Source organism: Dermacentor variabilis, chromosome 3 (genome assembly GCF_050947875.1).
Source record: "Dermacentor variabilis isolate Ectoservices chromosome 3, ASM5094787v1, whole genome shotgun sequence".
Classification (NCBI taxonomy): Eukaryota; Metazoa; Arthropoda; class Arachnida; order Ixodida; family Ixodidae; genus Dermacentor; species Dermacentor variabilis.
The window spans coordinates 68,263,285-68,281,114 of NC_134570.1; the positions used below are offsets into that span (position 1 = coordinate 68,263,285).

Genomic DNA, 17,830 nt, shown 5'->3' on the forward strand with positions numbered 1-17,830 from the left:
GGTGATGACTGTCTTGGTGTCATTCAACCTTCGCAAGGTATAGATGCGTGCACATGGTTTGACGAAAAGGGGGGCTGTAGTTCGGCAGTGGTCAAGGCCAAGCGGGTGGATTCAAAGAATGTCACATGCTTCTCTCGCGCGACAGCACGAATTTGAGAGTGGTCGGAGTCGAAGCGAAGAAGGAGACTATCGCCATCGATATCAGTTCCTTTACGACGCCGGCGTGGTATGGTCAAAGCAATGCAAATGTTTGGTGGTGTATTGTAGCAGCAATTTAGCTATTTCTGCTGTGGTTTATGATTATGCTGTGTCGTAGCTGAATCAGCAACAGAGGCACAAAAGCCACCATGCTGGCGAAGCCCACGGCGTTTTCATCTTTCCGGTACGTGGACGTTTCAGCAACTTCGCTGCCAACTGCGATACAGGAAGTGTACAAACACTACGTTTTCACCAATGTCGCGATGACTTAATGGGTGTTAAATAATGTATAATCATGCACTCCGCCCTTACTTTTTCCTACTCAGGCTGTACAGGATGAGAAGTCGTGAAATATTTCGCTTATAATTTCAAGCTTTCCTGTCTCACTTGTTTAAAGCACACATCTGATTGTCAGACAGTAATACACAGCCTAACTTCTACTCACTTCCGTTTTCTTTCAGGATACAACGGCCAGAATTGCAGAGCAATGAGGTCACAGAAAGAAACATATCTATTATAGGTAAGGTGCAACGTAGTCAAATACTTGCTTACCGAAATCCACACGTGGACTCATGGCTGGCGATGAGGTCCAGCCTGGCTATTGAAGTACAACCCGCAGACCAATTCCTACAGCGGGTGTAGGGAATCTGCATTAAAATGTAGGCAAGTTTATTAATCGTAAAAGGCACAAAAATAAGGGTGAGCATTCTATAGCTGATAAATGGCACGCCTTCACTGCTATAATAACACGTATCTCATAAATAAGCCAAGGAGGGCGAGTGCTAGTCTGTGTTTCAAGGAACATGCGCGCTTCTATAGCGGTTGTCGGGCATACCAAGATCTCGCAGAACTAAGTAAAATAGATGTAAATGTTCACATTTCTTGTCATTCACAAGTTCTTAGAAACAATAAAATTTCAGTGAACAGTAAGCAACTCTCCCTTCTGTTTAGTTATTTTTATTTCTCTTTTTGTAAATTTCAAATCTGACGCAGTGCGGGCTCGCATCCACTCACCGTTGCCACTCGCTCAACAATATCACAAGTCGGACCGCGCTTCGTCATCTGCTTCGGTTCTCGTGCCAATTGTGACGATGGGAATATGAGCAGGATAGGCGTGATCAGGTGTGCAAGGAACGGAAGACGCAGGAAACCAGGTCAACTAATCATTAGACGAGGATGGCTAAATCGGGACATCACATGTCTTATGCGGCTCTAAGGTGTTCTAGTACCACCATTTTCACTTCTGCGAAGTTTTGCAGGTTTCTGAATGAGACCAGGTAAGCACAAGTATATATCGCTAATTTCTGAGCAGGTATTCATTTTGCAAGAGTAAAACCGTTCTGTGAAAGCATGCGTGGACTCTCATAGGACCAGTGTCACTTGACTCATTCGTCATGACGACAGCCCGTCTGCTGTCGGTGAAATAGGTGTAACGAAGGGCTTGAATGCGTGTACGTCGATTTTGTACGTCGATAATAATTTTCGCATTGGTTTCGATCTTGTAGAATCCATGTTCGCATATTGTGTACAAGTTTGAGTTGTGAATGAAGATTGCTTCTGCAGGCTGATACTTTCGTCTTTTCGCAGTACGAAATGTGTCAATGAAAAGAAAAACATTCGAATTTTACTTGTGTTGAGTTTTCGCTAAATAAGAAATAGACCCGCTTTACTTGATCCACTTCAGAATACACGAACGAAATTAACGATTGATGGTGCCATCAAGTTATTTTCTTTATCCTACCTCCCACCGCAAGTTACGAATTTCAAAGTGACTACTTTCACGACATGACGAAATTTAACATTTTACCTGGGAATATTGGCGGTTAATGTGCTTTGCAATATAAACATTTCTCATAACTATTCGGCACTTGTGTGAATAGAAGTTTGCAAGGCAAAGGCGGCAGAAAAAACAGCGCTTCGTAAACACGGAACACTCCAGCGGGTTCTACTCCGCAATTCGGACACTGTCGCCGTGCGCCCATGGGGGCCTGCAAATGAGCACCAACGCATCCCCCTTGCATACGAAGTGGGAAAGGAGGATTCCCGCGGCATCCCTCTTCCTCGTCGCTGAGTACCCTTTCCTTGTACCTTTCGACCTTATCAGAGACGTTAACAAAACATTGCTTTGATGGCGAATTCTTTGTAGTTGGATACCCGGCTACCAGCAGTCGGGTGGTACCCGGTTGCCTATACGGCTACTTATACGTGCCTATAACCCGCTTCCGCCGTCTATAGGCACGCGACAGAGAGTACCAAGGGAGGAATGGGGAATTTCGCAACCCTGGTTTCATTAACACCCCAGAATCAGGGCAATTTAAAAAGAAGAAAACCATGATTGAACTGAGTACCCGCCCTGGTGGAGTAGTGAATATGGAGTTGCGCAACTGATCGCGAAGGCGTGGGATCAAGTCACTCAAGCCGCATTTAAATAGGGTCGAAATCTCAAATCGCCCGTGTGCCATTCCTTGGGTACACATTAAAGAACCCCTGGTATTCCGGAATGATACGAAGTCTAACACTACAGCATGCCTCTTAATCATATCGTGCCTTTAGCATGGAAAATCTCACTAAAAGGAACGGAAAATGTAAGTGAGCGAGTAATCTGACGACATTGCGGCTTCGGATAGAGTTGTAGATTCGGAGGCGTTGGGCCGATAGAAAAGAATTGTGTCCACAAACGAGGAAGGTTCGCGACCATAAAGAATAAAAAAGTGAGAGAATCCCGTGGTAGACCAAGTGGTGCTTTTGTAAGCATACTGCAACAAACGGGGGTGAGATGCGGTCCCAGTTGGTGTGGTCAGCGGAGATGTACATGGCAAGCATGTCACCGAGAGCACGATTAAAGCGTTCAGTCATACCATTGGTTCGCGGAAGATAGGAACCTGTAGTTCTACGGACAATGTTGCATTAGCTAAGGAGGGTTTCTACAGCTTCAGATAGAAATGAACGACCACGGTCAAACAGTAACTTGCGAGGCGCACCGTGTCGAAGGACAAGGTTGCTAAGGATCAACAAGCCGAGCTCACGTGCTGTGGCCGCCGGCAGCACTGAAGTTTCGGCGTAGCGCGTGAAGTGGTCCACAGTGATGATGACCCAGCGGTTACCATCTGGGGTGTGTAGAGGTCCGTACAAATCAATGCCGATACGGTCGAAAGGTCAGGAGGGACAAGGAAATCGTTGTAGCGGCCCTACTATCTTGTGTGGTGGGCTCCTACGGCATTGGCACTTGGAGCACGAGTGTGGACGTGCTGCCGAGCGAAGCGGTGCATTCCTCGCCAGTAGAATCGAAGCCGTAGGCGTGCATACGTCTTTAGTGCACCAGCATGCGCGCATTGCAGATCCGCGTGAAAAGAGGCACACAAGTCGGAACGTATGTGGCGAGGAATCAACAGCAACCATTCACGGCCATCACTTAAGTAGTTGCCGCGGTACAGAAGCCCTTCGCGGACGCCAATTCGACTAGGTACAAAATGTCCTGAATGACAAAGGCGAGCTGAGCATGCCACTGCAGGTTAAATGTGGTACGCGCTTGCAGTACGCAGGGAGACGTCGGAAAGCGGAATCGCGTTCTTTGTTAACTTGCGGGACAGTTCTCCACTAAGAACAGAAACAGCGGCTGCAGTATCAACGAGTGTTTGCACGGAAACAGCCTCGATATTCATGGTTATTTCGTTCGCAGGTAGAAATCAAGGCCATGAAGTTGTCGACATGAGCGCAGTTCTTGCCTCCGGCTCTGCGATGCCGAGTACTGCGAATCCGGGAACGGAGTTCCAGATCGAAAAAGGAAGCCAGCGCCTCCAACAATTGATAGCACGCTTTGAAGGCTAGATGAGCTCGGCGTTTTATATAAATTCAAAGAAAGAGACAACGGCTGATCGGGCCGAGCACGAGCAACAACAACCGTCTTCTGCCTCTTCGTCTTCTGATGGCGCCCAGGTACATATATATATATATATATATATATATATATATATATATATATATATATATATATATATATATATATATATATAAAATAAGACCGAGACCGACCAAGCAGTCAACGCTCTTTATTCGTAAAAGGCGACGCCCCAGCTCACGCACGAAGAAGTAGAATAACGGGGAAGATGATGACGGCTATGTACAAATGAAACCGACAAAGTTCATGAATAGTCCTTACACTAACTTCCCGCCGTCATGGAAGCGGTCAGCCTGGCCGTAGATTAGAGATTATCAAACCAGGAGTGAAGGGCTTCATCCGGGAGTCGTGAACAACTGCGGCATTCCGGCGACGCCTGTCATTGATGGAGTGTACTGGGCGGAGGAGATAGTTCACTGCAGGTCTTTGCTGCACAACGGTGTATGGTCCAATGTAGCGTTGAAGGAAATTCTCACAGAGGTCTGGAGTGCTGACTTGAGTCCAAAGCAGGACTTGGTCTCCAGGGTGAAAACGGGAGTCACGGCGTGTGTTGTCGCAGCGACGTTTGCGCTCAGCTTGGGTAGTTTCAGTGACTCTGGCAGCAATATCTTCTGGAATGGACGCGTTAAGTGAAGGTGCTGAAAGGAATTCTCTGTCGAATATGGTGGAAGGAGATCGTCCATACTCAAAGGAAGAAAGGGCTGCAGCCGGTATTCGGTTGAATAGCAGAATTATATGCGAATGTCACAAAAGGAAGAATTTTATCCCAGTCAGCGTGGTCAGGACATATGTACATGAAAATCATGTCGGACAGCGTACGGTGGAAGCGCTCAGTAAGGCCATTGGTTTGCAGATGATAGGTAGACGTAGATTTGTGCATGGTATCAGCGGCTCGAAGGACTTCCTTGAGAACTTGGCAAATAAACGGCCTTGCCACGGTCACTCAGAAGAACGCGAGGAGCCCCGCGGCGCAAGATGATGGAGGGCAAGAAAAAGTCAGCGACCTCACAAGCGGTACCGGATCGCAGAGGGGCAGTCTTGGAATGTCTTGTTAATAAATGGTCGACCGAAGTCACAATCCAATGGTGACCGGAGGGAGTCAAAGGCAAGGGGCCATATAAATCAATGTCAACAAATTAAGAAGGTGCGTCCGGGCAAGGGAGAGGTGGTAGTAAACCGGCAGGAGGGGATATCGAGCGTATGCGGTGCTGACATGACGCACAAGAGGAAATGTATTTGGCCACCGTTGTGGATAGGCCAGGTCAGAAGCAGCGGGCCTTGATGCGGTCGTAAGTCTTGTGAAAGCCTAAGTGGCCAGCCGACACGCTGTCGTGAAGTGCCTCTAAAACTCGCAGGAGAAGGCAGCGAGGTAGAACTGCGACCCACCGGTGACCTGTTGGGCGGTAAATGTAGTAGTGTAGCACGCCACCTTGAAGGCGGAATTGTTGAAGTTGGCGTCGCAAGCGGCTGTTGGGTGGTTGGGCGAACCCACTAAGGCGATCCATGAGAGTTCGACAGTAGGAGTCGGCCCGCGGATGCAAGACGAAAACAGAGCGTGATTGAAGCGTAACTTGGTCCAGGGCTGTTATCGAGAGCTGGTGTGAGGCAGGTGTAGCATCGGAACGAGGTGGTGGGGAAGACGAGGGCGCGTTACCGGGAGAGAGCGAGAGTGGGCAGCGAGACAATGCGTCTGCATCATCATGACTTTTTCCGCACTTGTACGTTATGGTAAATTCATATTCCTGCGAGCGGAGTATCCCGCGTCCTAAGCGTCCTGACATATTTGTCATTGATGACAGCCAACACACATCATGATGGTCGGTGGCGATCGTGAAGTGGCGACCATAAAAGTATGGGCGGAATTTCTGAATCGACCAAACGATAGCCAGGCACTCTTTCTCTGTAATGATGTAGTTCCGCTCAGTTGGAGAAAGTGTTCGGCTGGCATATGCAATGACTTGCTCTTTAGAGGCTGCATTACGTTGCAGAAGTAGTGCGCGAATGCCTTGTGCGCTTGCGTCAGTATGAAGTATGGAGTATGGAGTATGGTGAGGGCTCGATCATCGAAGTCGCGATGCACTGGTCCGGAAGTAAGATATTGCTTAAGAGCTTGAAAAACCGACTCGTAGTCGTTAGTCCATGTGAAAGAGGCACCGGTAACCAATAGCTTGTGTAGAGGAGCTGCTATTGCGGCGAAGTTGCGTATAAATCGACGAAAGTGTGAAGTCAAGCCGAGAAAAGTACTAGATCTTTCTGTTGTTGGGGGAGAGGAAACTGGAGAACAGCGCTAATATTTTCAGGGTCTGACCGGATGCCATCTTTTGAGACGAAGTGGTCCAATACTTTTATTGTCTGCCTTGCAAATTTACATGTTTTGTATTGATCAGGAGAGCAGGATTGGCAAGGCATTTCAGAACTTGGTCTAAGTGATGAAGATGTATGCGGAAGTTAGACGAAAAGATGACAATATCGTCCAGATAACAGAGGCAGGTCTTCCATTTTGATCACAATCAAATTGGAAGACCTGAGATGTGACCTATTAAGCCTTCAAATGTGGCGGAAACGTTACAAAGGCCAAAAGGCATCACGTTAAATTCTTAAAGTCCATCTGGTGTAGCGAATGCGGTCTATTCTTTGTCAGCCTCGTTCATCGGGATTTTCCAAAATCTGATCGAAGATCAAGGCTGGAGAAATACTCTGCCCCGTGTAATGTGTCGAAAGCGTCGTCAGTTCGAGGTATTGGATATACGCCCTTGCGTGTGATCTTATTTAGCGCTCGATAATCGACGCAAAAGGGAACCCAGCCACTTTTTTCTTTACCAGAACCACGGGGGAAGCCCAGGGGCTAGATGAAGGCCGTATAATCTTCCGCTCAGGCATGGCAGCAACCTGTTGTTCAATACCCTTTAGTTCGGATGGTGAGTCACGATAGGGGCGTCGTCGTATTATGGCGGAACCATCGGTTTCGATTGGGTGTGTAGCAACAGAAGTTTGGCTCAACACAGGGGAACAGCTATCGAAACAGTCTTTGTGCTTCGTCAAGAGCACCAGTAAGGCTTCGGACTGCGCGGCTGTTAAGTCAGAACCGAGAACCAAGCCACAGTCATCCCTTTGGGCAGTATCACAGGATCTGGTGTCGTGTTGCAAGCATACAGAAGGCGCGGCCACGTCAAAACCGGACGAGACAAGCGGCAATTGGAATTCCGCGAGAAGTACAGCGGGAAGAAGGGGCGACTAGAGCGCCTCCGTTGGCGATCTGACTGGATGTTACGGCTACAAGGACTTCATGACCAGGACGCAGGACGTAGTCTACAGCGATGGCCAAGTTCACGCAGGCAGCAGGTGAACGCCTGAGGTCTTCCATTTGAAGCTCTTCGCACATGGTGGTGCGAATAAGAGCACATAGATCTGAATAATGGGGAACCTGAGGATCGCTGCTGCCATGTTGAAGACGAAGAGACCGCCGCTCCTCTGGCGCTGACACGTGGAAGTGATGTCTTGGACAGCAGCCGGATTTTGCACGATTAAGGCGCTTAACGCGACATGCCCATTGCCGTTTAATGTGTCGAACGTGTTCGGCTTCCGTCATACTAGGGTTCGCAAGGCGGCCAGAGCCAAGATATCCTCTATGCAAGTCCTGACAAGGCATAACTTTAAGACAGAAAGAGAGCGGTTTGGATCAGAGAGCAAACGGGTATAGACGATATCCTAATAGACATTAAGAGAAGAAAATGGCGCTGGGCAGGTCATGTAATGCGACTATTACATAACATTTGGACCATTAAGGTCAGAGAATGGGTACCAAGAGAAGGGAACCGCAGTAGAAGACGACAGAAGACTAGGTGGTACGACGAAATCAGGAAATTGGCGGGTGCTATATACTTAGAATCGGCTGGCGCAGGACCGGGTAATTGGAGATCGCGGGAAGAGGCCTTCGTCCTGCAGTGGACGTAAAATAGGCTGATGGTGATGATCATTATGACATCTGTCGAAGTGATTCCGGCGAAAGCACTTAGCTCACTGTACGAGTGGGTTGACAAAGTAGAGTTTCGCAGCCACGCCGTAGACGGCTGCTGCGAAACGATGCCTGCACTTCTGCGCGGTTGTGTGGTACTCATGAACGCAAGCAAAAAAGACAGCCAAAAAAGAGATCTCTACACGTTTGCCGTCATGACTCTGCAGCCTTATCACCCGAGCAAAGGATGCGCGGGAGCTGCCAGTTTGAACCTTTCTGGCTTCTCAGTCGCGATCTCCGTGCTATGGCCGCTGGTGATAGTACCCGGAATTCGAACTCGCCATGCAAATGTTTCCTCTGCATTGGCTTTGGAAACTGAGGTCACAGGTAAGCCGACCCAGCTCTTCTACTAGCCAATGACAGTAATTGCGACAGCAACTTCCTGAACAGGTTCAGGAACAGAGATCTGGTTCATTAAAAAGAAAAGAAGAAAGGAAATGATATCATGCTGATAACTCGCATGCCGTTCGTTACCGGAAAGTACCGGACTCGCAGCGTTAAAGAAAGAAAACTCATCAAGGCAGATTACGATTATCGTTGTGTGCCAGAAGGGGCACTCCAAAGGGTGTAAACTGTTCTTAGAGTGTTGTTTGAGGAGATGTATGGAACACTTCCTACACTCTTAAGCAAAATTACAACATTTTGCCACGCAACGATAATCGTCATCTGTCTTGTCCGCATTTCCTTTATTTAAGGCGGCGAGCCCGGTGCTTTCCTGTAACGAACGCCATGCGTGTTATCAGCATGACATAGCACTCCCGACCGGAAAGTAGCGGGCGCGGCGTTTTCAAGAAAGGAAACGCAAGCAAGGCAGATGACGATTATCGGTGTGTGGCAGAGATACACTCCCAAGGGTGTAACTTTGCCTATGAGTGTAGATATGTATCTAGCAGACGTTGCTTCATACAACCCCTCTGTGAAATAGAAGGTTGGTGGAAAATGAAGCTGCTCGCACGTCATTCGTACATCGAGCTTTTATTGCTGCTTTGCGCGGCACCTGATTGAACAAACAGTCCCTTCAGCACCAAGACCGCTTGATTATGCGACATGGTGTAGCTTCATTTTACGTCGCCCTAGTATACGTCACTCAGTGGTCGCTTCGCACGCCGCCGCGTGAGCATTGGAGTGAATATAGCAAATCATTTGACGGTAGCCATATTGATCCACACGATGAATATGAAATGCACGAACGCGAAACAAGATTGCTATCGCGATTTCTTTTACCACTGCTCTATACATGGCTTCCGTAATTGTAATTGAAAAGGTAATTATTTTAATTACGTCATTTAGTGAACGGCTTCCCTTGATTTTATTGCTTTTTTGTTCAAAATGATGTCTACCTGAACAAATAATTACTCTCTAGTGTTCTCATTCTAGTAAACTGTATACATGCTTTAGAATTAAAATTTATATCATGGGGTTTTACGTGCCAAAACCACTTTCTGATTATGAGGCACGCCGTAGTGGAGGACTCCAGAAATTTTGACCAGCTGAGGTTCTTTAACGTGCACCTAAATCTAAGTACACGGGTGTTTTCGCATCTCGCCCCCATCGAATGCTTGAGAAGGAAAGTGTCTGAAGTAGAAAAAAAGTTCTGGCTACATAACTTAATTCGCATGTACGCGTTTAACGCACACGTCCAAGTAAACACAAACACAAGCACTTATAATAACAAAGCATTAAAATATCGTCAATATGAACATTTCCAAGCCGTAATCAAAAAGTATTATGGGTAAGAAAGCATCACAATGAATTACAGGGTGTATCGCCAAATGTTTAAAGAACTAAAGCAATCGAGACAAATATGATCAGTAACGTTGCGAAGTTAGATTTACCCCCAGGAAGCACTTCTTAAGCACTGAAGAATAATCTCCCTCATCTTATTTGTACTCGCAGTTAATGCGAAACTTAGGCCAACTAAACTGAGTCGAACGCTGACTAAATATTCTTACTAGAAGGAAGATTAAACTTTCCGAATGTATGGCGCATCGTCGCCCGAGAGGATGAGTAAAATACCTACTGCTAAAGGGGCAGAATATTTTTGAGAAAAGAAAAAAAATTCCGGCAATCTTTATTATATGTATTCTATCATATGACAATAAATTCATTTTACTAACAAAGCCAGACTAGGTTCCTTACTAATGAGTGAGTATATTTTCGCTAGGTTTGTGTAGCTGGCGGATCAGTTCAACAGATATTCAAGAGAAGATTCGTTGCCGTACGTTAGATGACAGTGGATGAATGTAAAGGATAAAATACGCAAGGTGTTTATATTAAAATGATGTGTTGGTGTGAGTGAAAGCATCGCGATGTCTGCTGTATGTAGACTGCGCTTATGTGCTTTTACCAGTACAGGTTGTTATCAAAGAACACGTCAAGATATCGAAATGAAGCAACTTCATACAGTGCCATGTGGTTTAATAATAACAGTAAACGTTTAACAGGTAGGGACTTGCTACATGCGCGAAATGCAACATATTTAGTTTTCTTAACGTTAATTGTAAGTTTGACGATTAAAACCGTGTATAGGCCCTTTAACTCTTCGTTTGCGTTAATATATAAGTCATAAACCTTGTCCTCTCTAAGCACAATGCAAATGTCGTGGGCATACAAAAGGACTTTATTAATTTTATTAATATTGCTAAGTCGTAATAGTTAAAGAAAATAATATTGTCCGGAGAAAAGAACCTTTCGTGACCCCAGTGCTCACCCCATCAGTGCCTTCATTGCTCCCGACGCTCTCCGCCATGCTGTACGAACACCTGCTGTCGCGACCACGCTGTTGGAACACGTCCACGCGGCGTCCTCGGCACTCTAGTGTCCTAAAGTGAGCATAACTTTAAAATAAGAGATTACTGTCCCATTACAAAATACATAAGAAGCATGAACAAGACTTAGGACGAGAAGGAGTAGCACGCAGAACACGTCATATGTCAGTTCAGCTCTTGTAGTCTTGTCTCAGTAGTTATTCTTTTTATTTGCCATCTTGCACACTTATAGAGATTCCCTCATACATGTTTTACACTCATGCAAAAGGGAGTACTTTGGTGAAAAGCTGCGTTTTGCCACCTTGACGAGGCCCTGAAGTCAGTGCTTGGAAGCGGTGCAATTACCAAGCATTCGTTCATAAAAATAAAAAATAAACAGCGATAAAGAGAAATAATGAAAATTGACAAACGACAAAACCGATACTCAAAGAGAAAGAAAGAAAGCAAAAGCGGTGGAACCCATCTCATGATGAATGTCGACGGTAATGCGTTGCCATTAAATCAGTATAGCGACACAAGGTACTGCCAACGCCGAAACTAGTTATGCAAGATGCGTGTACTCCAGCGAGACTCCTCCTTCGCGCTCCGCTAATAAAACACCGCGACACCAGGCGCCACTGCCACGAAGGCTGCACGTGGTCTCTGAAATACATGTGGCGCCGGTGCGTACAAGCGCTGAGAAACGCATCATGCGGCCATCGGGCTCCTCTAACGCATTTCATTAAAGACATGCTGCGCCATGTAGTAGCACTGCCGAGGAGTCCGCGCGGCACTGTATTTACTGAAGGGGGCCAACGAAGGGTAGAGGGGCATTCATCGAGTCCATACTGCAGTAGGCCTCGCCGCGGCGGCAAGCGGGCGTGGCAGTACTCGAGCTAAGCCTAGCCGTAGTGAGGCCTTACCCCTTGATCCAGTGCAATAGAAGCAACAATGTTCACTCACTGGTGAGAAGTTCACGGTTCTGCGCACCAAGATTCGTAAGTTCATACTGGAGATATTCACCGAAGCGCTGAAAAAACAGACCCCATACGAAACACGCTTTTGCCGGCTGCGCGTTCCGAACCACTCCCCTCGCCCCGCCCGCAAGGGCAGTGCTGCTCGAGCGTTCATTAAGTCGCTTGCGTAACATGCAAACGCTAAACTTGAGAAGAGGTGTGGCTAGAGCCCATCGCGAGCGCACAATGTCTCCTGCAGGATAGAATTCCTCCGCTCGCTAAGCAATGTGATCTGGTGCTAATCTCAGTCAAAAAAAGCTTGAGCAATCAGTGCCGCTAAAACAGTCATTCGGATTGTCTAAGCACATCGCTAGTTAAAACCTTGCCATTGCGTGTGCCAATGGCGGACGTAGGTAGGAAACTCGCTCACCGGTCGAGCAGGCGGCTGCGTTGGATGGCTCGCGGCTCCCGACTCCGGTTCCTTGCTTCTTCTCCTTCTTCGTGATTTGATGAGAGGGAAAATACGCTCCGTACCCACTACGGGGGATACGCGAAGGAGCGGGCGGTCAACGGAAAACCGTTATAGAAGAATGTGCGTTTTTTAAAAAAGAGAGCTAGCTAGAAGGTAAACCATTTTAATGAAAGTTATTAGAATTTTGTAAAGTGGTACAAAATAAATCGGTAAATTAACTAGGTATTCTCTTTGTGTCACCAAGGAAGTCCCATACACAAGGAATGTATATGTTCCAGGGGTTAAAAACCAACTGTATCTGCCCCATTTTAGTATTTAAAGTAATGCCTAATTTTCGGAATGGAATTTGGAAGTATTTCTTTCTTTGTATTGCGAATCGATGGCAGGTGATGATGATGCTGATGCCTCAATGGCACAAACCCCCTATGGGGCATATCTCAGGAATAATGTGGTATTATGATTGGAAAAATAAAATAAATTAGTTAATAAATAAATAACACAAATAAAGGAAAATAGATATATAATCCAGAATGAAAAATTGACTGTGAATACATGAGATAAAGTAGTGACCATTACTATAGTAAGTATTGCGTTGATAGGAATATTAAAAAAAGAAATTAAAAGAAATTGTTACTGAAATACATATTATAAAGGATATACTTAAACATCAGTAAGTTAAATTTAGAATAATAATACTAGTAAGATTTAAACTGTGAATTGTTGCGTCTACTTTTTAAATTTTTGATATAGAAGCACAAGTAAATCAATTGTGAAAACTAAGAACTATTAACAAGCACTAAGAACTATTAACAGTGGGCACGGCGAAAGCGCTACGGGCAAGGTTTTCAAAATGCACCGTTATTTCCTGGAACAACTGCTGCTGCTGTCAAGTACGCACGCACCTTCGCAGACTATTGCCGAGCTTCATCAAGTATCAACAGAGAGAGAGAGAGAGAGACAACTTTATTTATCCCATCTTAAAGGGAAAGGAAGTGCGGGAAGAAGGCGAGGGAGGTTATCCTACTCGCGGTAGGCCTCCTCTAACACCTCAGCCCACCTCAGGATAGCTTCCTGAAGTTCGGGGTTGTAGCTGCGCATGGCAGCCTCCCACAGCTCCCTACTACTTAAAGCTCTACAAAGGTGAGGGGGAGGGGAGTGGTCCTTGCATTGCCACATAATGTGGTTAAGGTCCGCTCTGCTGGCAGGACAAAACTTGCAGGCTGAAGTAGGGTATATTCCCGGGTGAATTTTGTGACGTAAGGCAGGAGATATAAAAGTGCGAGTCGGTAGTTTACGCCATAGTACCTCGTGTATGCGTGACGACCGAATCATTAAAGGAGGGAGGGTTAGGCGACCTAGGCGGTAATGCCCGCAAATGTCGTGGTAAGTAAGTAATCTGTCTTTGGAGGTGAATGCTGGAGGGAGATTATTGGCGTCTGAACCGTCCCCTGCCTGTGCTCGGTTCGTGAAAGCTCGAGCACTTAGGTGGGCCGCTTCATTGCCGATTAGGCCTGCGTGAGCAGGTGTCCAGATTAAACTCAGAAGTTGGGCTGGCGGATTGTGAGATAGAACTGCCAGGGCTGTCCTGCAAACCCTACCCGCTCCAAAATTGTGTATGGCAGTTTTGGAGTCACTTACTATGACAGAGTAATTGGGTATTGTCGCGGCGAGTGCCACCGCCGCCTCCTCTGCCTCCTCCGAGGAAGAGGCTGTAATGGATGCTCCCGTCGCAATACTGCCAGTGGAGTCAACAACTGATATGGCGAATTTATGTCCACACGGATACTCTGCGGCATCGACATAGAGCACGTCTTTGTATGGTATGGTATGGTATGAAGAACTTTATTTAGGTCCTGAGGGATCAGTCTGGGACTGATGCGGGCCGCTCCCACGTCGGTACAGAGAGGCCGAGCCCCTCTGCCAGCACACGGGCCTTCTGGACAGCCCTGAGTTGGTCCGCCAGCACTTCACTGTGCAGCATTCGCTGCCACCACTGTTCACCTCGAGAACCATCACCGGCCAACGCCAAGCAGCGCCACAGCATGTGTTGTAAATCGAGCAAACCCCCACACTGACTACAATAGACTGAAACCCCGCAGTCCGGATTAATTTTATTCATGATGACCGGGTTAGGGTACGTCCGTGTCTGCAGAAGCCTTAATGTAACCGCCTGCGGCCTACTTAATTTAGGATGTGGCAACGGGAATGCCCTGCGCCCTAAGTAATAGTGCTTGGCGATGTCGTTGTAGGTTAACAGTTGGTCCCTGTACTCAGGAGCGGGAGATCCAGCCCCTTCAGGGAGTACACGGCACACTAATCCTCGTGCCTCCCTGTGCGCCACCTCGTTGAGGTTACGCGGGGCTCCCTCCACTGTCCCCATGTGCGCCGGGAACCAAGTAACGGTATGCGAAGTGATATCCCTACCCTGCAGCAGTCTGTTAGCCGGTTCCGCAACAAGTCCTCTCGAGAAGGCTGTAATCGCAGATCGCGAGTCGCTAAACACCAAAACTCTTCTAGAATCAATTAGTGCTAGAGCAATAGCCACCTGTTCAGCAACCCCCGGGTCTTTGGTATAAATGGAAGCAGCATTTCTAACGCTCCCTTTGCCATCTACTACCACCACCGAATAAGCATTTTTACCATTAATCCATGCGGCGTCAACAAACGCAGACTCCTCCTCCTGATCATTTGCCTCTCGCAACAAAGCCCTAGCTCTGGCGACCCGCCTCCCTACAATGTGCACGGGGTGCACATTCCGCGGAAATGGACGAACCATGATATTTGCCCTAAGGTTCACGTTCAACTCGTGTAGGGGCGCCCTATCGTGCGACACAGCCACCGATTCTTCAATTGACTGTAATATATACCTACCCGCTGGTGTACCTAGCAACCGCTCCCTCTGTGCGGTACGTTGAGCCTCAGCAATTTCATCTAAAGTATTATTCAAACCCAGTCGTAACAACATATCGTTTGACGTAGTCATAGGCAGACCAAGCGCAGCCTTGATGGCTTTTCTGATCAATGCTTCCAATTTATTTTTCTCCCCCCTATTCCAATTTAGCATAGCTGCCACATACGAGAAATGACACATAATAAATGCGTGAACTAAGCGCATCGCACCTTCTTCTCCTAAACCCCTATGCCTATTAGAGATCCTTCTTATAAGTCTTATGGCCTCCTCCGTTTTCTTGGTAATACGCTGAATGGTTCTAATGTTCGATCCGTTCGCTTCAAGTACAAAACCCAGGACCCTGATTGCTTCAACTTTGGGTATCACCGACCCTTCCCTAGTATGAATTCTAATGCAAGGCTCAACTTCCGGTACCCAACCCCTCGGCCTACGACCTAGCTTCTTAGATTTGAAGATCAACAACTCCGACTTTTTAGTGGAGCACTTGAGCCCCATGAGACCCAGGCACTCCTCCGTAAGCGTTACCACCTGCTGCAGCCTAGCCTCAAGCTCTCCATCACTACCACCGACACTCCATATAGTAATGTCATCCACGTAGATAGAATAGCCAATATCCTGGACAGTGTCCAGCCTATTAGCCAACTTCGACATCGCCAGATTGAATAACATAGGCGAGAGTACGGATCCCTGCGGAGTACCGCAGCAACCCAATTTAACGACTTCCGATTTTATCTCCCCAAACCTGAGACATGTCTTTCTATCCTTAAGGAAAGCCTTGACAAAATTGAAAAGCCGCTGCCCCATATTCAAGTCCGATAGCACCTGTAGAATGAAAGAATGTCGGATTTTATCGAAAGCTTTTTCCACATCAAGTCCAATTAGTGCCTTAGTATCCCTTGTTCGCCGGTCAAGGATCTGATGCTTAATCCTGATCATAGCATCCTGAGTCGAGAGGCCGGGCCGAAATCCTATCATCGAATGCGGAAAGACCCCATTGCCCTCAACATAACGCGTTAGCCTATTTAAAATGGCATGCTCAGCGACTTTTCCCAAACACGACGTCAGGGAAATGGGTCTGAGATTTTCAAGCCCTATGGCCTTGCCCGGTTTGGGTATCAGAACAGTAGTTGCCAGTTTCCATTCTTCCGGGAAAGAGCCTTCCTTCCATAGGCAATTGATCTGCCGCGTAAGGAACTCAATTGACCCATCGTCTAAATTCCGTAGCATTTTATTCGTAATGCCATCCGGCCCTGATGCCGATCGACCATTAAGATTCTGCAGCGCCATCCTGATATCACTTTCAGTAAATTCCGCGTCCATAGCTGCATTTTCGTCTCAACTATATTCCAAAACCACATCAGGTGTATCGTGCCAGGTCTCCAAAGGAAGGTATCTCTGAGCCAAATCCTTTAGCAACTCCTGCTCCGTGGAGTCCCGACACGCCTGATGAACTTTTTCTGCAGGGCTTTAGCTCGTTGTAGCCTTCTATGTTCGTGATGAACAGGGTGCATATTCTTAGGTAGAGGAGGGATATGAAAGTGCTCATGTATCGAGTGGGGAATATTGAATTTCTCATTGGTCATGGGTGCTGGGGCAATACTTAGGGAGTTTAGGATGTGCCTACCAGTGTGGGTGTTCGATAAGCGCTGGTATTGAGCGGTCAGGTGGGCTTCTGCGAGCTCACTAAAAGTACTCAAGGTACCTGTAGCCAAAAGTCTCTCAGTAGAAGCTCTACTTGGCACTCCAAGGGCAAATTTATAGAGTCTGCGTCTCAATGAGTTAACTTTATCTTCCTCGGCCCTAGTTAAGTGGAGATAGGGTAGAGAGAATGTGATTTTACTGACAGAAAACGCCTGTACCAGTCTTAGCAATTCTGCCTCGCGGACACCTCCGTGTTTATTGCACACCCTTCCTATTAGCCGTGTGGTATGACCTACGCTGGCAGTAACCGTTTGAAGTGTATACGTATTGAGTCTGTTAGATTGAATGTGCATGCCAAGAACACGGATTTTGTCTACTACGGGAACTTCCTTCCCGTTAATGTTAATCTGAATGTTCGGCGTAACACGTGTATTTGCGGATAGAATTAACAGCTCAGATTTGGTGGGCGAGCACTCGAGGTTCATGAACCCGGCTCTCGTAGCCACTGCGTCTGCAGCCTCTTGTAAGGAATCTTGAATGTAGCCATCCGAGCCACCCTTAATCCATAGGGTAATGTCGTCTGCATATAAGGAATACTGGAGATCCGGTATTTGTGCTAGCTTCCCAGCAATAGACCTCATAGATAGGTTAAATAGAAACGGCGAGAGCACAGATACCTGAGGAGTGCCAAAGCTACCTAGGGTGATTGGGGGCGAAGTTTGATTATTGAGACTTATGATAGCTGTGCGATTGGTAAGAAATTCGCGGATGTAGTCATGCATTTTTCTACCGCAGTTAATAACATTCAACTCACGTAAGATAGATCCATGATCTATGTTGTTGAATGCACCGCGAAGGTCGAGTCCTAAGATGGCTTGGGTGTCTTTACTAAATGTAGGAGTGAGAAGGTCATGCTTGAGCCTCAGCATGGCGTCCTAGCAAGAAAGCGACTGGCGAAAGCCAATCATCTCCGGCGGGAATAACTGATTGTC

The 17,830-nt window shown here is 47.0% G+C and overlaps 1 protein-coding gene across 9 annotated transcripts in view; it reads right to left on the reverse strand.

The window, feature by feature from the left end:
* The window catches only part of LOC142575824 (uncharacterized), an 84,802-nt gene that overhangs the window by 44,631 nt on the left and 22,341 nt on the right, over positions 1 to 17,830 (reverse strand). Inside the window, exons 5-7 of one of the 9 annotated variants that reach the window (XM_075685519.1) lie at positions 12,245 to 12,351; positions 10,822 to 10,933; positions 787 to 845 (exon numbers count right to left, since the gene is read on the reverse strand). The exons of 6 other annotated variants lie outside the window; for them this stretch is intronic. In XM_075685519.1, coding sequence (XP_075541634.1) covers positions 10,835 to 10,933; positions 12,245 to 12,351 — 206 coding nt within the window. In that variant the 3' untranslated portion in view covers positions 787 to 845; positions 10,822 to 10,834. Of the gene's footprint in view, positions 1 to 786; positions 846 to 10,821; positions 10,934 to 12,244; positions 12,352 to 17,830 lie in introns of those variants that run through there. 2 more of the 9 variants (XM_075685515.1, XM_075685517.1) reach the window with 2 other exon arrangements.